General features: G+C 37.2%; 1 protein-coding gene across 12 annotated transcripts in view; it reads left to right on the forward strand.

Annotated features, from left to right (window-relative positions):
* ptprt (protein tyrosine phosphatase receptor type T) overlaps positions 1-22,030 on the forward strand; it is a 280,622-nt gene that overhangs the window by 195,021 nt on the left and 63,571 nt on the right. For 4 of the 12 annotated variants that reach the window (XM_016457210.1, XM_016457211.1, XM_016457212.1 and 1 more), the window contains 5 exons: positions 777-809; positions 7,147-7,176; positions 11,706-11,857; positions 16,815-16,892; positions 18,074-18,109. In XM_016457210.1, the coding sequence (XP_016312696.1) occupies positions 777-809; positions 7,147-7,176; positions 11,706-11,857; positions 16,815-16,892; positions 18,074-18,109 (329 nt within the window). The remainder of the gene's footprint in view (positions 1-776; positions 810-7,146; positions 7,177-11,705; positions 11,858-16,814; positions 16,893-18,073; positions 18,110-22,030) is intronic. The other 8 variants (XM_016457215.1, XM_016457219.1, XM_016457221.1 and 5 more) reach the window with 4 other exon arrangements.

Raw genomic sequence — 22,030 nt, forward strand, 5'->3', positions numbered from 1 at the left:
AAAAAAAAAAACTTTTTCCCCCAAATTTTTATTACCGTAACATGTCTAGATAATTCTCATTATTCTCAATTGATTGTCATTGCATTTTTAAATACTGCAATACATTGCTTTTTAAATTAAATTCAGCCTACATTAGGACAATACTATTGACCATGGTGTATACTTTATTTATTTATTTATTTATTTATTTGTTTATTTGTTTATTTATTTTCGTTTATGTATATTTATATATTAACATTTTTCTCCACATTACTGTAATGAAAATTGGATGGAAAATGTGCTTAATTGTCATCTTAATAAAAAAAAACGTAATGCTCTTGAATGGTCTTTTTTTCTATGATTTTAGGGTGAAATGTGACCCAGACATGTTCTTGACTATTCAAAACTAATCTCACATGGTAATGTCATATGTACACCGGCTATAGTGTGTTTTTAAGGTAAATAACCCAGCTCAAAATGTAGACTGATGTATAATGTGCTGAAACGTTTCTTTGTGAGGCATGGGACAGTGTAACATTTCCATCTCAGCACTCACCCGCTCACTCAAGTTTCTCAATTTCAGCTAGAGTCAAAGCTCAATGGGTTGCATGCAGCGCAGTACATACACTCACAGTTTGGCCTACCACACAGGAAACCCTCAGATGCTGTATTATATGCTGTGAAGTATGAAAAGGTGATGTTAGTGTGTGTGTATGTGCGTGTGTGAGTGTGTGCTACTTAACCTCTAGACTCATACCCTGTCTTTTATTTCTCCTCCTCTGGGCTGCGTCCGCTAGAGAAATCCACACCTGGAGAACTCTAAGTGTGGGGTATTGTATGTTTAATTCTAGCCACAGTACGCATCCTGAGCCCATTCGCACACCATTTTCTTTTATTTGATCCCATTTGTGTCATGTTATATGCTTTTCTTTATTTATTTAACATTTGGTTTTTGTCATTCACATTTTGGCACATGCATGGAAACTATCATCTTGATTTGTTTGTATTAGTGATTAAATACAAGCTCTGTTCCCAAACCTAGTGAGCTGTCTTGCTGCCTACTTAGCCACCTGCTGTTTAAAACAACAGACTGATTTGGAGTGCTGTATATATGCAGAAAATATAAATAAATAAATAAAAACTCAAACTTTAGCTCACAGAATATGAGACATAACTTATTTTAGGAGAATTTACTCTAATACTCCAATAAGCCTAAAAATAACACCGTATTGAGTAAAATAGCAAAATATTGAATAAAATATAAGTATATTAATAATTGAGATTTTTCTTGCATTGGCAAGTTTAGAATGGCATTGAACGTATCATGTTTTTCAATGTTGTGATCTCAGTGAAAGAAAGAAATCCAAAATAGCGATAAAATTGACAATGCAAGAAAAATCTCTATATGCTATTATTAGCATATAAATGCATAAAATATATATAAATGAAAAAATATATGAATATGAAGGTTTACACCATGATAATGGTAGTGTGCTAATATATGCTGAATTAAATTTAAAAGTCGTTCTATTGCAGTATACATTTAGTGCAATCCCAAAATTAGCTCAGTAAAAAAATAAAAATTAATTAATTAATGAAACTGCCGATGCAAGATGAATAATAGTGGATATTATCACTAAAATCCCTAAATGCATAATGAGATCAGTGAATAAAATAAATTGGACCGGAATTGATGACAGAAGAAAAATGTTAAGGTGAAGGATACATCAAGGATTGGTTTAAAAGCAAGGAATCTTATAAGGCAGCATCTATTGAGCTTCTGTGATGCCTTAAAATGCTGTCTCTGTAGGCCAATTGCTAGGTTTTGGAACAGAGCAATAGCGGTTGTTGGTGTTAATTGTGAAAGTATGATGCTTTTGCTCGCTATCAGTGTGGCCTGTGTTTAATGTGCTTTTTTCTGCATTCTCACTCTTGTTTTTAATTGCTTGTTGTTGTTGTGCATTGGCGCTGTTAAATGCTAGAGAAATCTGCAGTGATTTGTGCCGGGAAATTTAAGGGCGGTTCAAATGTCACTACATTACCATATTAAAATAAGTTTAATTTCTGCAGCGAATCCCGTAGCCTGTTAGATCACCTTCTCATAAATAGCATTAGCATATGTCCCATGGTGCAACAATTACAGTGAAAAGGGCACTTGATTCGCTCAGAGAGTGGCTTCAAATTACACTTTATACTGCAATCCAGGCTAGCTGGTAATTATTCCTCTTTAATACTGTCACAACCCTGCCTCGTGTGCCGCACTACGCCGTTAAGCTAATATGTTATGTTCATGAAGGCAAAGGGTGATTACTCCCACGCCAAGACACCTACACAACCAACTGTATAGAGGATTTAGCTTAAAGCGCAGAGGTTGCCAGGTCTTTTCTGTAATCTTACGAAAATCACACAACTGCAACATTACTGGGAACACATTATAATGTCAGTGCTTAAGGTCATTTGGCTTGGATTACAGAGGGCAACAGTAACAGGTAAACGATTTATGGTTTATGGTACGTTTTCACATCGGAATTGTATAGGCTGTACAGTAGCTCTTTGGAATATAGAATCAGAAACTGAGGCGTTGTGGGTTTTCTTTTCAGCCTGTTAAATAGAATGTTGTAGCACCATAAATCGATATTAAAAAGGGTCTCTTTGAAATCCTTAAACATAACAGCACTGAAATATTCATAGCAATATTCCATAAGCTGACATGCATCAGCCCCTTTTAATAGCAATTTTGGTCTTGTATTTCAGGGTACTGATGTGGAAACACTGACTTGTTGGAAATTCTTGTTCATCTTTAAAGGGGTCATCAGCTCTATTTAATTTAATTTATTGTTTAATTTATTATTTATTTTATTTTATATTATTATTTTATTTTATTTTGTGGTCAGTTTATCATGTAGTCCCTCTTTTTCTTTCTTGAAAAACGATTATTATGTGGAAAATTTTACTAAGTTCACATTTTCTGCGAATGCCACTTCAGAGACTCTATACAGTTCTTTAGTCATGTTTTCTTGAAAACAGTTATTTTTCCACCCTTACAATTAATTTTTGATACAGTTAAGAATTACTTGTAAACAATACTTTAAAAAAAAAAGTTGTTTCCCATATGTTACATATTTGTTGATATATGAATTATTTAAGAATTATTTGAAAACATTCTTTGTTATTGTTTGCTAACGTCTTTGCAGGTGAATTAGGTATCCTCGCTTATTGTTAAGTATAATGTAATTGGCTCTGCGCAATCTTTCAGTAACATCGTCTTTGCAGACTCTTTGTGACAGATTCATAAAACAATCCACGCTGAAATGATCTGCTGCTGTTCCACATGAACGGTTAAAATACCTTGTTAAAAATAAACTTTCCTAACATTGGGATCACTCATTTGCATAGAACCCTAAAAGATGGAGGTAGATTTGACTTTTCATGACATGACCTTTTTAAATACCTTCAGTCTGGTTTTGGATCCGTTTTGCTTTTTAACATGAAGCCAGAAGTGCATGAGTGGCATTATCTGATTCCACATCAGAGCTCCAATGCTGAGAGATCTCATGAGGTGCAAGTATATTATGTGAAATATAGTGGCCCTGCTGAAAATAGACGTATGTGATGATTCAGTGTGTAATCATATGCATAGGCAGCACAGCTAATACACAAAGTGTTGGTCTGTTTCTCCCTCGGTCAGCATTACCGTGGAGAGATGAGGGAGTTGATCTTAGACAGAGTTCGTTCGGACACTACTCAGTCCCAGACCATTAAACACACACACACACACACACACACACACACACACACACACACACACACACACACACACACAAAACATGCATTACCGTGGAGAGATGAGGGAGTTGATCTTAGACAGAGTTCGTTCGGACACTACTCAGTCCCAGACCATTAAACACACACACACACACACACACACACACACACACACACACACACACACACACACACACACACACACACACACACACACACACACACACACACACACACACACACACACACACACACACACACACACACACACACACACACACACACACACACACACAGAAACTGCAGGATGGCCCTGCACTCAACACACGGCAGTGAAGCTCTTACACATCTATGTGGTTTCGATCAATGACAGACCTAGACATTAAGCAATTTTACATAAATAATAGATGACTGCTATAGGGGGACAATGTGATAGCATAAAACAGCACACATATACAGTGAGACAGAAAGAGATCATTTATTAATATGGTGCATATGAAAGTATCAATACAAGTTATGAGGTACCATGATATTATTTGAAGTACCTTGGAGTGCCAGCATAAATTGTTACTATATTTAATGTACATATTGCGGCAATACTTTTTATTTATTTATTTATTTGTTATTTTATTTAACTGTGTTAAATTTTATTTAATTTTATTTAATTTTTTACCAAGGTAAAATTATGTTTTTGGACATGTACCATGGTTGTACGTGAGCATAGTTTATATATTATTACGAGTTTATATTATTATTATTATTATTATATTGTTTATTTATACATTATATGTATACATTTAAGTTAACAAAGTGTATATATATATATATATATATATATAAATTTGAGCTACATTTAGGTTTAGTTATAATTAGTTTTATTGTAGAAGTCTTTGGTATGTTGGCTTTATGTTGGTAGGCGTGGATGTGGATGTGTGAGAGATGTGTGCACACTTCTACATGCTTGTCAGCAGATTGTGCGTTTGCTTTTAAGCCTGAATGGATGAATGAACAATTTTATGATCTAATAAACCACGCTGTCTCATTTACAGTCATTAGCTGAAATAAAGTTGCATGAAATCTTCGGCACTTTGTTAAACAAACCAACCTTTTGTCAAGTTCCGAACCCTTTCTCTTCCCGTCTTCCTCCACCCTCCCTCTCTCCCGTGTAAAGTGGCGGTGCATGCGTGTAACATCACTGTGGGTATCACACTTTCTCCTCACACCAGAAATGCGTCTCGTTTCAGGAATGATGATAAATCACGGGAGAGCCCAAAAAAAATAATAAAGAGGCCACTTATGCTGCGAGCTCCTCGCAGTTCTACTCTATTAATATTTATGGCCACCTTCGCCCGCCGTGGTGCTCTTCACTTCGCTCTCTTTTATTAATATCATCAGAACAATGTCAGCAGGCCATTTTAAAGGGCCATTGAGATGAAATGGCCAAAGATGGATGCCCCCGCTGCATATGCATGCCTCCGAACCCATCGAGCATTTGCATCTGTTTTAGCACCGTCAGCCTGTCGCAAAACACATTTTCCATAACAGCCCATACCCAAACTGTGTTTTTATTGCCTACAGAGAAGTCACGGGGTCATTAAATATATTTACTTTGGTGCTGCTTTAGCGATAAAGCGAGCAGTTTGGGTGCTATATCTTGCTTTTATGATACACAAAGCGTACAGGCAATAATTTAGTGTTTGTGTGACTTAATGCAGCTGTGTGCCAAAGAATAACTCTGACAGGCTGATGCATGATTATTTCGGTTTGTATTATTGTAAAGATTTGTGCAAAGTGGGAGGTTTTGAGGGTATTTGTAGCGTGAAAACATGTTAATAACTCAGTGTATGATTTCTTTAGCAGTTTCATTTTGTCATGAAAGTTTATACATTTTGATTGATAGATGATAGATGAAATATGATTACTTTGGTGGGGTTTTTATCATTGTAAAGGTTTGCTCAAAATGTTAAGGTTATTTATAAATCATTAGTTGAAAAATGTTAAAGCCAATATAGCTAGTTACAATAGCAGGTTTGTATTAAAGTTTTCACAAAGTGTCAGATTTGAAAGGATATTTGATGTATATTTATTTTTAAAAATTATAGTAATAAATATATTATTAATATATGATATTTGATATTAATCCATTTACAGCTTGTTATTAATTTATATTATTACTTATTATAATTTGAATTATTACTTTATATGATTATATGAAAGGTTTGAGCAAAATGGCAAAATTTGAAAGTTGTTTGACAATTGTTAGCATGAAAACATGTTATTAACATGGGTTTGTTTCAGTGTAAATGTTTGCACAGTGGCAAATTTGAAGTACATTTCTAAATTGTAAAAAGCAAAGAATGCACCTTGTGGAAGAGCGATAAAAAGCAGTGAGCGCAGTCAAGATGCAGACGGCCATGAAGTCACTAATTGACAACTTCACTTGCATGTCATCACCGATATTACAGTTAATCGAATCGCCATTAACAGACGCCATCTGGTCTTTATTATGGTATCAGGCTGCTATCGCTGTCCTAGCTTGCCGTATGTCACCTCCTCTCGTCTTTACCCGGAATGAACCGGTCCACAGAGACATCAGCGCTGAGACACTCTGATGACAAGGCCTCATTTTGGAGTAGCAAAAGCGTGATGTGTTCGCCAACTGCTTTTGGTGTCTCTTGTCCTCCTCCTTTCTCTTTCTGTCTCTGTTAAGCTCATAACAGAGAACAGAGCTACAACATGTCTGTGAAACACCCACCATTCCTGTCCATCTCTTTAGCTGTCCAAACACACACTCCCACCAGTACTGGTATATAGACTTTTCCTTCTTTTTGTTCTCTTTCACACTTTTTTTTTTCACTTGAAGGGGAGCCAGATGTGCAGTTTCATACATTTCATTTGTTGTTTAATTATCATTTTTTACAGATTTACTATTACTAACTATTACTGATGCAAAGGCCGTTTACAACCCTAGATTTACAGCCTCAGGTAGCATAAATCCTTAGCTTAGCTACATGAAGCTGTGTAGCATTTTCTTGTCTAAATAAAACATTATGTGGTTAGCATGTAACAGTGGCAAGTTTTAATATTTTTGTCATTAAACATCTCTTTATTTACAATACTGATCACTAATCAATGTGTTTGTCCTTTTTTGGTTCCTTTTTTATTTTATTATATTTTATTTTATTTTAAAAATGTTATTCTATTGTGGTATTTTCATATTTTTATTATTATTATATTTTTAATTTTTCATATTGTTTAAATATTTATATTTTATTTATATTTTCATATTTCCATATTTTTTATTTTTATTTTATTATATTAAATATTTTATTGATTTTTTTTGTTGTTCTTTTGTTTTGTTCTCTTTCTTGTTTTTGTTTTGTCCTTATCTTGCTGCTCCAGAAGAAATGCGTATTCCTACTCTTATTACCTGTAAGTAGCATTAAATACAGAACATCTAACCAACAATCCTGTTTTTTTTTATGCTTTCCTATTCATTTTTCTTCTAAGTACTTTTAACAATTCCTGAAAAGTATTTTAAAACCTCCTTAGTTCATTAGAAGAAAAAGTAAGAGAATGAGTTAAATGAAATTAAAGTTATGTGACAATTAATCTTAGTACCAAAAGTCTCCTAACTTTGCCATGGTGAACAAAGCTTTTCAAAATGAAGAAAAATTCAATTTCATCGCAAAGTGTTAAATCGGTTTTATATTCATCACACTTTGCTCCAATATTTCAGCATCACAGTAGTTCCATTTTCTAGCAAACACAATCGATTTCGGCCATAAACCGTCTTATGCACTATATACCTACAGTTTTTTTCAGATTGCATTGAAACATTAGCAGGCCCACAGTTATAAATTGCTCTCGTGTGCACGTAAATTGATGTGGCTCCACTGTTATCTTGTTATTATCGACTATTGCTTGTTCAGCTCAAATCCCTTTGGTCTGCGAACTCCACCTCTACTTTTTATTACTTTTCCGTTACGCTTAAACTATTCACTATTACCTCGACTGTTATGCCTGCCTCAGCATTTTACTGTGCGGGATTGTTTCATTTGCGCTGTGTGCAACAGAGCCTAGCTGCAGGATGTTTACCTCATGCGTTAAAGGATTTAAAAGCTCAGATTCACAGTCGGACTACTGTGTGCATTCTCCCCGGTCCTGAAATATAGATGAAAATAGGAACACAGCTCTTTCAAAAGGATATCATCTGAGAGGGCAAAGACAGAGAGCTACAGGCTAAAGCTAACCGTGACGCCAATATATTCCCCAAACCCAGAGAGCGAGGCGTTCTCATATTCAGCGAGGTTATGTTATAGGCTTTTCAGCGTGCATGTTCAGATTTAGTAGTGCGCGCAACCAGTGCACATCTTCACTCTTGTCCTTGCCCAATCTCAAACTGAGTTTACCATGAGGAAAGAAATTTTGACTTTGATACCAATTTGTAATCTTGTATTCAAGGCCTACAAGTAACACTCACCAAGTGACATGTGACTGAAAAACTGCACTGACGAGTATATGAAACAGTGTTACTCGCCAGTTGGCCAGTACCTTTTTTTGTATTAATTCTAACAATGCCTGAGAATGCGCTATGGTTTAGTATGATTATCAAATTGCAATGATTGTGTTGTAATTATATAAATATGTAACTTGATGTGCTGTGTAGTGATTATTATCAAAACTTGTAATGTGAAGCATTTATAAATGTTGTCAACAAAGAAAGGCATTTTAAAGTGACGTGACATGTGACATGTGGCCAAGTATGGTGACCCATACTCGGAATTAGTGCTCTGCATTTATCCCATCCAAAGTGCACACACACAGCAGTGAACACACACACACCATGAAGTGGGCAGCCATTTATGCTGCGGCGCCCAGGGAGCAGTTGGGGGTTCGGTGCCTTGCTCAAGGGTACCTCAGTCGTGGTATTGAAGGTGGGAGAGAGCGCTGTACATTCACTCCCTCCACCTACAATCCCTGCCGGTACGAGACTCGAACCCGCAACCTTTAGGTTACGAGTCCAACTCTCTAACCATTAGGCCACGACTTCCCCCTAAAAAGGCCAGTTTAAAAGTTACTTTAAAAGACATTTCCCTGCATTTTAAGCCAAAATAAAAGCTCTATGAAATAACTTTCGAAATATCTAGATATTTTGAATATCTAAATAAATTATTAAATAAATAAATATACATAAATAAAAATCTATTAATAATAATGATAATAATAATTGCAGTTAGATGTGCTTCCCTAATTTGTTCTGGCTGTTACAGATTTTTGAGTATGTAGTAAGACATGACACTTGCGTAGCACTTTAAAATCAATACCACAGGTCACTTTTTGGGCTAGATTTACTAACAGCTTGCACCAGCGCAAACCGACTTTTGCCGTTAAAATAGTACTGTCAGGATTTACTAAAGTTGCGCAGTGAAGAATTAGTGCTGAAAAGGCATGGACACAGTTATTTTTGGGCCTGACCTTATTGAATATGCATTTGTAGGAGTTTCCCTTTCAGTCTGAAAATTTATGGGAGAAGAGTATTCAAATGAATCACGCAATGCGATTTACTAACATTTGCGCTCGACAAACTACTGGTATTTGCGTCATTAATGCCCAAAAAAGCATGTCTTAAAGCAGGCGGTAATTTTCGCTGGTCTTTTTTAGATTGCGCTGGTCATTATGGAAATGATCTGGTTGCGTCTGTGTTCTTTAATGTGCGCATTGTTAGTAAATAACCTGTAGAATTTTCCCCTCCCATCGGTGCTTTTATGGAATTGCGCTCTAATGCTAATTTGCCCCGTTTAGTAAATCTGGCCCTTTATTTTAAATGTACTATGATTTTAGGGTGATACAACAGTCATAATATATGGTGCTTTTGATGTTTATTCAAGATTCATCAGCATGTCTACTCCAAAAACTTTTTGTGCATGCATTTACACGTTTGGCAGATGCTTTTATCCAAAGTGACTTAAGGGCATTCAAAGACATCAATAGAGTTTTAACACCGTGTTCCCTGGGAATCAAACCCATGACTTTGTCCTTCCTGATGACATGCCCTACAAGTTAACCTTGTGCATGCAAGCAACTGAATAATAGTGGTTAGTGTAAAGGTTATTTTGAGATCTTCTGCATGCTTACTAACACTGCTTAGACGTGCACTTCCTGGCCAGCTGCCTTGTCTTTGTACTATTTCCTCCATTCTAGTTTTAGCTCATTCAAGTGTGATACCCTTATTAATGAACATTTGGTGAATTTTATGCATGAATGAAGAGCAAAATCAAGCCAGATTTTACAGCTATCTCCTCATTGTTCCCCTCTCGCTCTTTCTCTTTTACAAAAAGCCATTAACAAAAGTTGGTGCTATAAATACTGTTTATGGTGCCCTAACTATATTATAGCCTTCACTTTTAATGAAGTGCTGCTCTGACATTCATTAAATAAGGATTATCTATAGTTTATGCCACTTGCAATATGTCCAGAATTTGGCACTTGAAACGAGACCTATTACTGCAACAATCAATGGGTTTTATTATCTGATGGCTGTTGTATTACAAAATACTGTGACCTTCAGCATACATTTTGGGATGAGCCAATGGTTGTTGACTATGCTGTCTTGGTAGGGAGCACTCTAGGTTTTGGTATAGAGGTTGTGCGTTGCAGTTTCTACAACGAAATCTCAGCACTTTCTAGCCATCACATTGATGCTTGGCTGCTTAATTGGAAAGTCGTGACCCCTCTCTTATTACTTCTTGGTGTTAAGACCTACTTCTGAACACTTTTCGTCCTCTTTTGATCCTCAGTCACCAAAAAACAATGTTACTGAATTTATTTTCCAACCTAGGTAAAATGGCCCCAATTTTAAAGGTTGGCCTGGTTTTTGTAGAAGCTGAAACTTTATTTGATTTTTTTAAATTCCCAGCAGAGAAAATAACAAAACAAAGACTTATTATCAGCTCGGCCCCGTAAGAGAAGGGAGCACATATTGAGGTCAAATGGTGTTCTGTGGGACCTGGAGAATCAGAGTCGTTTTATTGGATGACTCCAATCCATTGCTGACAGTAGTATCTTCCTTGAAGTTCTGTGCACTAAAGTGTGGGGAGACCTCAGCTTATGAATGGCCAGACAAATCAACAAATCAAGGAGCAGCAGAAGTGAAGTCTGCTGCCTTTATAAAAACTGCCATAGATTACTTTTATTTGATTATATTTTGAGGCCATTTTATGGATAATAAGGCAGGAAATGACAGGTGAAGAGGTGGGATGAGATCAGGAAATGTTGCAAACCACATTTAAACAGCACAGCTCAGTGTGTCAAAGAAATAACTGCTAGGTCACTTATTCAACATGTCACAGTTTTAACAACAATATAATACTTTCATAGTGCAATGCTATCTGTAGTTAATGAAACATTGCAGCTGTCATCCATGTGTGCAAGTCTTTCCTGATCAGTAGACTTGTAGTGTTCAATTGGCTTTGTTCTGCATGGCAAGGTTTTGAGCTTCTCTCTCTTGATTTGAGTAGGTTTGTGATTTTTCTTCTCTCGCTTTCTCACTCACTGGCATATATCACTGCAGATTATATATTTTAGATGATAATACAGAAATCTTACAGTCAGTGCCATTGGAATAGCCAAATGCCAGCCTCACTTCTTGTCCTCTATGTGCCCAGTGTCTGTTTGTGTGTGTTTGCCTTGTATATCTTGTATGTCAGTTTTACAGCAGTGTTGTGGCAGTGCTTTGGTTTAGTGCTGTATACTGTTACTATTATGCTCTTATACTATACATATATGTCTAACCTAAAACCGGCAAGTCTAGCAGTAACTACTGTAACTTGATAACTGATTTTAATAACATTTGTTACAACAGTTAAACAGTTTGCACTAGCCAAAAGCATTGCACCAGCACTGAAGTGTCTTCTTTTGATCATGTGTATAAACTTGCCCTGTTGTGGATGCATTTGAAGGAAACTAGCTAAAAAACAGAAGGAGACAGCCAGCAGCAGCACGCAAAGAGAGATGGGACCCGTAGGCACAGCGGATAAAAGCACAGGAAAAGTCAGCACCTTACACAAGGACGATCCGTTCTCCACCAGCAACCAGGACCTCAACGGATTCTGTGAGTTCAGCAAATATTGTGCTGTGACATTATTGTGCTGCCCTGTTTTTCATATAATCTCTGTTTATATCGAATGTACCTGTGATAACTCTCTGATAACAGTAGTTAGTTAGAGAGGGAAGTTGGCATTAACCGATAAACCAATAAAGATATAAATTAATGAATGAACAAATTAAAAAATGAGTCAATGCATGAAATTACAAATGAGCAAATTAAAGAGTTATAGGATTCACAGATGAACAAATTAAAGAATGCATGAATGCACAAATGAACTAATGAATGAACTCAATAAGTGAACAAACAAAGAAATTAATACAGTACATTAACAAATTAATGAAATAATGAATGAACAAATGTTCAAATGAATCGGTAAATGAACAAATTATTTAATGAATAACCAAATGCATGAACAAATGAATGAAATATTGAACATGTAAACAAATGATTGAATAAAAAAAATCAATGAATGAAGAAATGAATGAATGGAGAGATTAACGAACAAATGAATGATTTAACAGAAACTTAAGTGTTATTTTCAACATCAAAATTTAGGAAGCAATTAGTGATGCGCTGAAATTTTTCGTGAAACTTAGCCAACTATTCAACCAGAATATAAAAAAATATAGATTTTTGGTTTGGTCATTGATGAAACAGCAATGTTTAGTGCATTTTGACTGTGTTTATTTAGTGTTTATTACATGCACACAATGATAGTGATGAAACAAGATCTCTTAGTCTGTGCTGTTTTCTACTGATACATGAAAACTAAGCATTGTTTAGCAATCATCCCATCCAATATTTGCCATAAGCTTTGTTACTTTTGATTTGAAAGTCTCAGCATTGAAATTCTGTGAAGCAATCATCTGTTCCTCTTTACTACTAATTATAGCACTAAATAAACATCAGTTAACATCAGAAGATATGTTGAAAGATACAGCAATAGTTTCATGTTCAGTCAGACATTTTTCACAGGTTCTCTTTAGAGAACTTCTTGCTCTTTTCCACCAGTCTCAAAAGTCAAAAGTCCACAGGTCATATAATCACCACGTTCCTCAAATACCATGATCTCCTGAAGTGGCCGCAGTGTGTGTGAGCCAATCTCTGGACTCATTACTGCAATCACACAAACCTCCTGCACATCCCACCATCACACTGATGAGCTCAGCAAGCCCTAAAAGGGGTCAAAAGCGGTCAACAATCTGTCATTTTAACTCAACTCACCATTCTCCTTGATTGTCTTTACTAAGCGTCCATCAGGAAACCAAATGACGGGACGCCACCACCTCACACCTGCCATTCACAGGTCTGAACGTCGCCCGCCACAGAGAGCTATTTTGTAGCTACACAGCACGGACTGAAGCATTCTACATATCAAGAGACCTCGCTATTGATGTGCTGCTTTAAGAGGCGCTAGAGAAGAATAGAAAGTGGCATTTGGACTAGGCGTTTTTTTTTTCTTCTTGCTTTCATTCTCAGTTTTAAGTGGGCTCTGGCATGCTGTGAAGGGCCTGTAATTAGGATGGGTCTTTCTGAGTCGCTTTCTGCACAAAATGTCACAGTGGCCTTTGTGTACAGAATAATTTGAATGGAGCTGGAAGAAGAGGAGGCAACGGAGAGTAAGAACAAGATGCATAGAGAGAGAGAGAATGTCATTATGCATAATGATCACATTTATTTCCTTTAAAATCAACACTGATTGGCAATGTGTTCTGCATGTTTAGTGTTTCTTAGTTCTTTTGAATGTCATTGGTCAGTGGATGTGCAAATGCAGTTTATTTGTATGTTTATTTCGGATCATTACAGGCACAGAGTCATTGGAGGCTGTTATTGTATCTGTTGTTTATCTAATGGTCGGAGAGTCACTATTACTGAACCAGTACAGGCCCTTTATTATGGGCATGAATCTCAGCTGGGGTGTTGGAACAGAAACAATCTAGAACTCAGCCCAGCTCATAATTGCTGTTTGCGAGCAGTTCTTTAAAAAAAATTGTGTCAAATGCCTAGTGATACATTATCAGAGACCATAAACGTTCAACTAAAACTTTAAAGCTGCCACGGGTAATTTCTAAGTTGTATTTGCAAAAGTAATGATTTTTCTGACTATTATTTAGATGCAAAAATAATTTCTTAATCACTATTTTGTCTTGATATATGATATAACAACCTTCTTAAAAGAATATAACATTCTTAAAATAAGATCTTAAAATAAGAAAATTATTGTACTTGTATTTTTTATTTATTTGTCTAATAGTGTATTATTTGATATGTTATATAAGCATTTAAAAAAGCATGAAAAGCAGAGCATGTGCTGGCTTTACAGGCAGAATCTACTGCTTTTTATTTTTCCACATTTTTGTGCTGGTTCTAGGAGGAAAATCTTTGGAGAATTGTATGTGTTGAACTTTGTGAATGACAGGCCTTCCAATTTGTAAAGCCTTTTCTGTGGGCACCAAATTCTTGCGGGCCTTTATATCTCATATTGTAATTGTCGTTTTTCTGATTTTATATCCAGACCTTCCTCTCACTGGCTCCACAGTTACAATCACACATAATTTTTATTCTTTTTTTATATCTGGGGTATTTTTTTTTTTTTCAGCGTAAGATGTGTGAGATAGAGATCATAGCGATCCCAGCCTACACACTCAGCATTTTAGCTGTATTACCATTTAAATGAACACAGAGACACCTGCCTCTAACTTTCCACGCTTCTCTCATTCAGACGCTCTCGATCTCACCCCCGCTGGCCCATGAGCTTTTGCTGCCAAAGCACTTTCTGCAGAGATCCTTATGTGAGCAAATGCGTATGCACCGACACATGTGAGACGCAGAGATTTGTGTAAAGGGAGATCTGGAGTGATAGGTGATTAAAATGGAAAGTAAAAAGATATGGCTTCAGCTGAGAAGAGTAAAAGAAGGTTACTGGAGTGTGTGATGCTCTAGGAGTGTGTTTCTGTGACTTTCATTTACTTTGTAGTGGAAGTCTACTCTGTAAAAAATATACGAAGGTGTGAATAAAACAATTATTGGAATATGTTTTAATATGTAAATTTTTCTACTTCAAAATCAATGTGTTACTTGCTGTTTCTTTGTAATTATTTGTAAATTTTACTAAAAAAAACAAAAAAAAACAAAAAAAAGGTTTTTTATTACAGACGTTGTTTAGAAAACGTCTCTAGGTTACGTATGTAACCATGGTTCCCCGAGGGAACAAGACGCTGCGTCGAAGTCGCTTTGGGAACGCCCCTGCGTGACCGCGTTCTGAAGCACGTGTCAAATCAGTCCAATGGAGTAGCGAGACGTCACGAGCGGGGTGACGTAAGCACCAGAAAGTACAAAAGCGCATCCGGCAGAGCGCAAACCAGCTTCGATGAAGTAGCTCCTGGAGGGATGCAGGGAGTATGGCAAAGAGACGCAGCGTCTCGTTCTCTCGGGGAACCATGGTTACATACGTAACATAGAGACGTTCCCCTTCAGGAACTCGAGCTGCGTCGAAGTCGCTTTGGGAACGAGAATACCCACTGCGCCATACTACCAAGTCCCTGCCTGTGTGTGTATCTTGCGAGCACATCACGAAGAGAGAACTTGGGAACCTGGGGTACATGCCAGGTCTAGGTTGTAACAACGGACAAAAGTGTGCGGAGAGGACCAGCCCGCCGCAGCACAAATGTCCTGCAAGGCCACACCCAAGTTGAAAACCTTGGAGGCTGCCTTAATCCTGGTCGAGTGCGCTCTGACCTCCATAGGTGATGGGAGGCCAGAGGACTCGTAGGCTAGTGAGATGGCCTCGACCACCGACCTACTCATGGTCTGCTTGGTCGCCGGAGATCCTCCTTTGGCGGACCAGAACAAACAAATAGCTGATCTGCCTTACGCCACGGGGCAGCTCTGTGTGCGTAAGCGTCCAGTGTTCGAACTGGACAGAGCAGATTAAGCCTTTCTTGGCCTACTTCCTGGATAGTGTGGGGATGACCCCGTTGAAACGAGGCGGACGAGAATCGAACTGGATTCTTTAACCTTACTCTACAATCTGCAGGACCCGTTTTGAGATATTTGGTAGAAGTTTCCACGCTACCAGAAAATCTACTAAGGGAACCAGCCTCTCGAGGCTGGCCTCTGGTTTTATTAGAGGAGCCAGTTCGGTGCCCTGAAGCCACCTCATACGCGAGGGACTGTGGTGGCGAGTCCACAGTCTCCTCTGTCTCGACATTCATCACATCCACCTCCTCAGAGGAAAATAGATGAAGCGTCTGGCTCTCTCTCTCTCTGGGTGGGGTGGGGGAGTGGGAAGAAACCGCAGAGCGGGCTTCCGAACACTGAGAGAGAGCCGCGGATCTAGCGGGTGAGAACCGAGAAAAGGACGAGCCCGTCTCGGATCCCTCCGCTAAATCCACCCGCGATCCCCACGACAACAGTCTACGAGGAACACAGCGTTTGTAATGCCATTCGCTCGCCATAGACTTTTTCATGATTGTTTTTTATATATGCTTGTGCGGACAGACAACAGTAAATAGACAGACACATACACAGAGCGCTACTGAAGAGCAGAAGCTGGTTTGCGCTCTGCCGGATGCGCTTTTATACTTTCTGGTGCTTACGTCACCCCGCTCGTGACGTCTCGCTACTCCATTGGACTGATTTGACACGTGCTTCAGAACGCGGTCACGCAGGGGCGTTCCTGAAGGGGAACCACTGTATAGGATATGCATGTGGATATGTTCAAAATAGTCCATGACATTTAAAGGTCTTGTTGACTACAGCAAGATGCAGTTGATTAGTGTGATATCTGTCTCCTTTGCAGAAAGTGACCTAAAAATCTTGTATTCTGTTGCCGCTGTGATTCTGTCACAATGTGACACTGCTATTAATCTGGACATAATGTGGTGTTTTATAGATATGTGCAGTGTGTGTGTGTGTGTACTGTAATGTCACTAAGCGCTCGCCTTTCTGTCTTTCCCAGCCTCCTCTTCTCCATGCTCCTTCTCCATCCAGGGTAAAGCCCTCCAGAGTAAAACCCTCCTCAACTCCTACTACTCAGGTTTGTAGCTTTCTGTGTTGAATAGGTCCATGTGGTAGAGTAATAAAATTCCTGGACTGGTAACCAAAAGATTTGAACTGTATAATGTATCAGCAGGCCAATCATGGAAGGCTCTGCGGAATTTAAACCTCAAAAAGTTTATACATTTCTACATATAATGTAGAATTATAGAATTATTATGTATACAAAACTATACATTTCCTACCACTTGCATGTTCATTTATGAAATATTTAGGCTAATTTGATGATGCTTTCAGTTGCCAGTAAGAATGCAATACTCTCAGTTCTTAAAAAATAAATAAATAAAAATAGCATCACTCTCAGCTATTGATACTCTCAGCTTTTAATACATTTTTAAAGCAAAGCACTTTAAAACCAGGATTCTACAGGATCACTGTATATTATATTGGATGTTGCTTTAGACAAATGCATCTGCTAAATGACTGCTGAAAAGAATAGTTCACAAAAAAATGTAAATTATGCTATCAAGCTTCAAATAGGACACAAAAAAAACATAAAAATAGACTAAGCAAAACTAAGCCTGTGAATGAATCATTCAGACTGGTTTTGTGAAATTGATCAACTGATCAACACTGTAAACATCTGATTAAAAAGAATGACTCATTCATGAATTGGACATCTCATTAATTCATGAAGACTTGGCATGTAGCGCAGTCATACATATTTATATTATTTTGCATCCCTTTTCAAGCTTTGATAGAGGCATTTTTATCCTTTTTTGTTGCATGGAAGAAAAACGGTTATGATTAGAATTACACAAGGGGGAGTAAATGACAGTTTTTTGACAACAGTGTTATTTTAGCATAAAATATATTGTTGTATTTATTAATATTTTTTTTCAATAATTTTGTTAAGTCCTTTTGTCGTTTTATGAGTTTTTTATATTTTTATTTTTATTTCAGCTTTAGTAATATTAATACTTTAGCTTATTTCTGGGAATGAAGATATATTATTTAATTTATTTAACATTTCATTTCAGCTTTATTTCAGTTAATGAAAACAGTTTTTACTAGTTTTAGTTAACAATAACAACAGCATTTTTTCTTCAGAATCTCAGAACAATATAACAGTAGCTGTGTTGCATTTATGCCAAAGCCAAAAATAAAATAAATACATACATACATAAAAGGGTTTCAGTTTTATTCTGTTTTTATTTGCAGTTTCTAAGGAGCCAGTCCCTGCCACAGCATCCATAGGTAAGACACTTTTCCTTCTCTGCTGATTATATGTGGACTACGTTAAACCGTTTCTTCTGTTTCTTTTGATGTGAAGGTAGGAGGAATCTGATCTTAGACAAAATGAATATTCAGAGGCAAATCGCTATTAAGCATGTAGTTTCATTCCAAACCTGCATGTGTATCTGCGAAACATCTCTGAGTCATAAAGTATGGGTTTAGATGATGAAAGATCATAGCATTGACCTTTGAAGTCAAAAGTAGGCGCTCGAGACTTTGGCTCCCATCCGATCAAACTAATTGCAGCTTGTAATTTTATGGTTTCAGTGAAGAGTCGGCGGCGTCCTCCTCACGCTGATGCGTCAGTCCCACGCTGAGCCAGATTAGAGGAATGAAAGCCCTCTCTCAGTTCAAACAAACTCTATGTTTATATCTCAATGTGTGGAAAGTGATTTGAATCAGATCGTTAGCTGTCGGAATGCAGCCAATGGCAATAGCTCATAATAAAGACTTATCCATCCTTCCTTCATTCTGTCTTTATTTTTTGTTCATTAATTTATTCTTCCTTCCTTTCCTCCTTCCTTTCTTCTGTTCTTTCCTTTTTATTTGTCATTTGTCGTTCCTTCCATATTTTCAATTGATTGTCCTTTCTTCCTTCTATTATTTCCTTCTTTCTTTTTACTTTGTTTGTTAATTCGTTCATTTTGTTAATGTATTCAGGGATGCGGGAAGTAGGGGTGCTGGGAGGGCTGCAGCACCCCCTTTTTTTACATGGTTGCAAATGCAATGCCAAGTTTGTTAATATAAATTTATTCAGTTTTAGCATTTAATAATTTATTTGTAATAATCTCTGAAATGTAAATTGTAAGTGGGCTATAATAAAAACCATGTTTATCTTTATACTAAGTTTTCTATATGGGATTAGCCTATCATAATCCTCATGAACACGTGACGCTGGCACGCGGTATCAGACATGAACTATAGAGAATGCGAACAAGATTAACTTTAATACAAAGAGATAATGGCGCAAAAGCGAATTTCAGATTTTTTTTAAATGCCCATCCCAGCAAAAACTTTCCAAAATTGGCATCCACAACACCAAACCCAGCACGAGCACAGAGACGCGCAACGGAACCAGACCCAGCACGAGAACGGAGACAAGTAAGCCTAGCGGACCCAGCCCAACCCCCGAAATTGATCAGCTACTATCGATAATTTCAAAAATGCGATATGCAGTCAAGTTTCCCAGTATGTATGCCACTTAAACGAGTGTTCATGACGCGCTTGTAGTGCTTTGTGGAGTTGTCAAATGATGTGACAGCTTCTAGTAGGAGTTTGAAAACTCTCGCTTGAAGCTACACTCAGCAGCGAAGACCGCGACTCTCCCATACACATACACACTCAGCGCCAATAAATCACTGAGAGCAAACGTATTTACAAAGGTTATGAAGGTGGAGACGGCTTGCTTAGTGAGTGGAGATGGAGAAAAGAGAAAATGAGCACACAGGCGATGTATTGAAGGAAGAGAGAGAGAGCAAAATGGGAAAAAACTTCAAGCATAGGGGACTTGATTCAGCCATTTATCGACTGAAACAGTATATTTGGACTGTGAGATATTTGTAAACTGGACATGAAACATGCCACAATCATACTTTCACATTCATGCCAACCTGACCCAGGGAAGCCAAGGGATGAATGGAAAAATACAAGTAGAAAATCTGAGATTAAAGTAGCGCAGTAGAAAGTGATGGAGGCTGAGAGATGAACTGCAGTTAATGGAGGACTGGGATGGAGGAAGAAAGGAATTGATCAGAAGAAAAGAATACAAGTTAGAGTGGGAATCTGGGATGTCAGAATAAAACTAGATATGCTAAAGCAAATATTAAGCACTTGGGAGCCAAAGTAGTGTTGAAATTGTTTGTAAATTTAGGTTGTAGGCTTTGATTCTCTATCAATGTTATACTTTATATTGTCTATAGTGTTCAGAACTTTGGAGTAGGTAGGTTTAAAAAAAAAAAAAAGTCGTCTCTTTTGCTTAACAAGACTGCATTTATTTGATCTAAAATACAGTAAAAACAGTAATTTTGTGAAATACTATAACAATTAAAAATAACTTGTTTTCTGTTTGAATATATTTTAAAATATGTATTGTAATGCAAAGCTGAATTTTCGGTCACATGATCCTTCAGAAATCATTCCAATATGCTAATTTGCTGCTCAAGAATCATTTTTTATTATTAATGTTAAAAGTTGTGCTTAGTATTTTTGTGGAAAACTTGTTTTTTGGGTTCCAAAGAATAGCATTTATTTGAAATAGATTTTTTTTTTTTTTGCATTAAGCTTATTACTATTATTGTTGTTACTATTTATTTATTTATTTTGTTGTATTAAGATTATAAAAGTCCTGAACCACAAATCAAAATATACAAATTAGAATGTTGTAATCGTTGTTGATGATACAGTGTAAATCAATGGAGTTTTTCAAATTTTTATGTCAACATGAAATGAACATTGAAATCAAAATTTACTTTCTAAATACTCTTAATTGTATTGTGCACAATTCATGACTGCACGTTGTTCCACATAAAGTGTTTGTAATTTTTATTAAAATATAATTGTTTTGCCTGTGAAATTGCCAATTTTGTTGGATAAAATCATATCTTGTCCTGCTTTTTCAATATGTCATGGCAGTAAGATGGATTTCAAATACCATTTCATGTCGACTTTAATGATAAGTTGCTTTAAAAGTAAAATGTTTATTAGAAAACAGAATGGATAATACAACTAAGATTAAAATTATCTACAAAAGGTTGAGTGGATTCTAGAGTCTAGCAAGCACTGTATTAAGGAGTGATTGTGTAAAGAAGAATTGAAAAGGTGAAATCGAGTGGAGGGTAAAGATAGTGAGATGGAGAGAAGATAGTAAGAAATACAGCCACCAGTACAGATAAAAGAATGAGGCATTAAATGAGGAAGAAGGTCTTTTCATTCTGTTTTACAGACCCCATCTCTCGCTCCGAGTGAGGGCGGTCATATTTCTGTTCTGGAGATGCTCCCTGCCGAAACGATGTCGCTGAGATTACGAGGTCGGGAAAGACTGTCGGCCCTAATCATTTATACACCGGCCTTTTATGTGGGGCTTCCAGTTAATTTACAGGCTATCGATCACGTTGCGGGACGAAAGCCTTGGTAATCGCATACAGGAACTGTGAGGGAGGACTCGTGCCGACTGTTTTTTAAAATCATTTCTCCTGTAATACACGCAGAGATGATCATCAATGCATCTGATGAGCAGTCCAAGTTTTGCATCTGGGAGAGAGAGGAGTGTAGATATCTGCAGGATCGATGGAAATGAAAAAAAAAACAGAATGGAGGAACGGAGATAGGAATGGGGAGAGAGAGGGTTGTGTTTCATGGAGAAACGATAGTTTTAGAGGCTGGAAATGGATAAGCCGCTAAGGGATGTGTGTGATTCTGCTGGTTAGTTGAAAGACGCCTGACGACTCCAGCTTAAAGGGTTAGTTCGCCCAAAAATGAAAATTAGCCCATAAATTACTCACCCTCAAGTCATCCTGGGCTGATGACGTATGAGGTCAGCGGTGGTGACTATCTCAAGTTGATGTCCATTATAGCAAAATTTGGTAGTTTTGTATGTTGTCTGAGGGTTGGCATCACCTGAGGTCTTCTGAGGGGTTGGCATCATCTCTTCTCAGCTGTTCAGTCATCTCAGGTCTTTGTAAGGGCTGGATCCAGACTGAAGCTTGTGTAATTCCTAGTTACCACGGGATGCCAATAATAATAGGTAATAGAGAAAAATTAGCGTAGCTGCTGTTCAACTAGTGCTGGGCGGTATGACCAAAAATTTATATCACGGTATTTTTCAAAATGATACCGGTTTCACGGTACATGACGTTTTTTTTTTTTTATGCATGACCCGGGGTG

The sequence above is a fragment of the Sinocyclocheilus anshuiensis genome, unplaced genomic scaffold (assembly GCF_001515605.1).
Source record: "Sinocyclocheilus anshuiensis isolate Anshui unplaced genomic scaffold, SAMN03320099.WGS_v1.1 scaffold447, whole genome shotgun sequence".
Lineage (NCBI taxonomy): Eukaryota > Metazoa > Chordata > Actinopteri > Cypriniformes > Cyprinidae > Sinocyclocheilus > Sinocyclocheilus anshuiensis.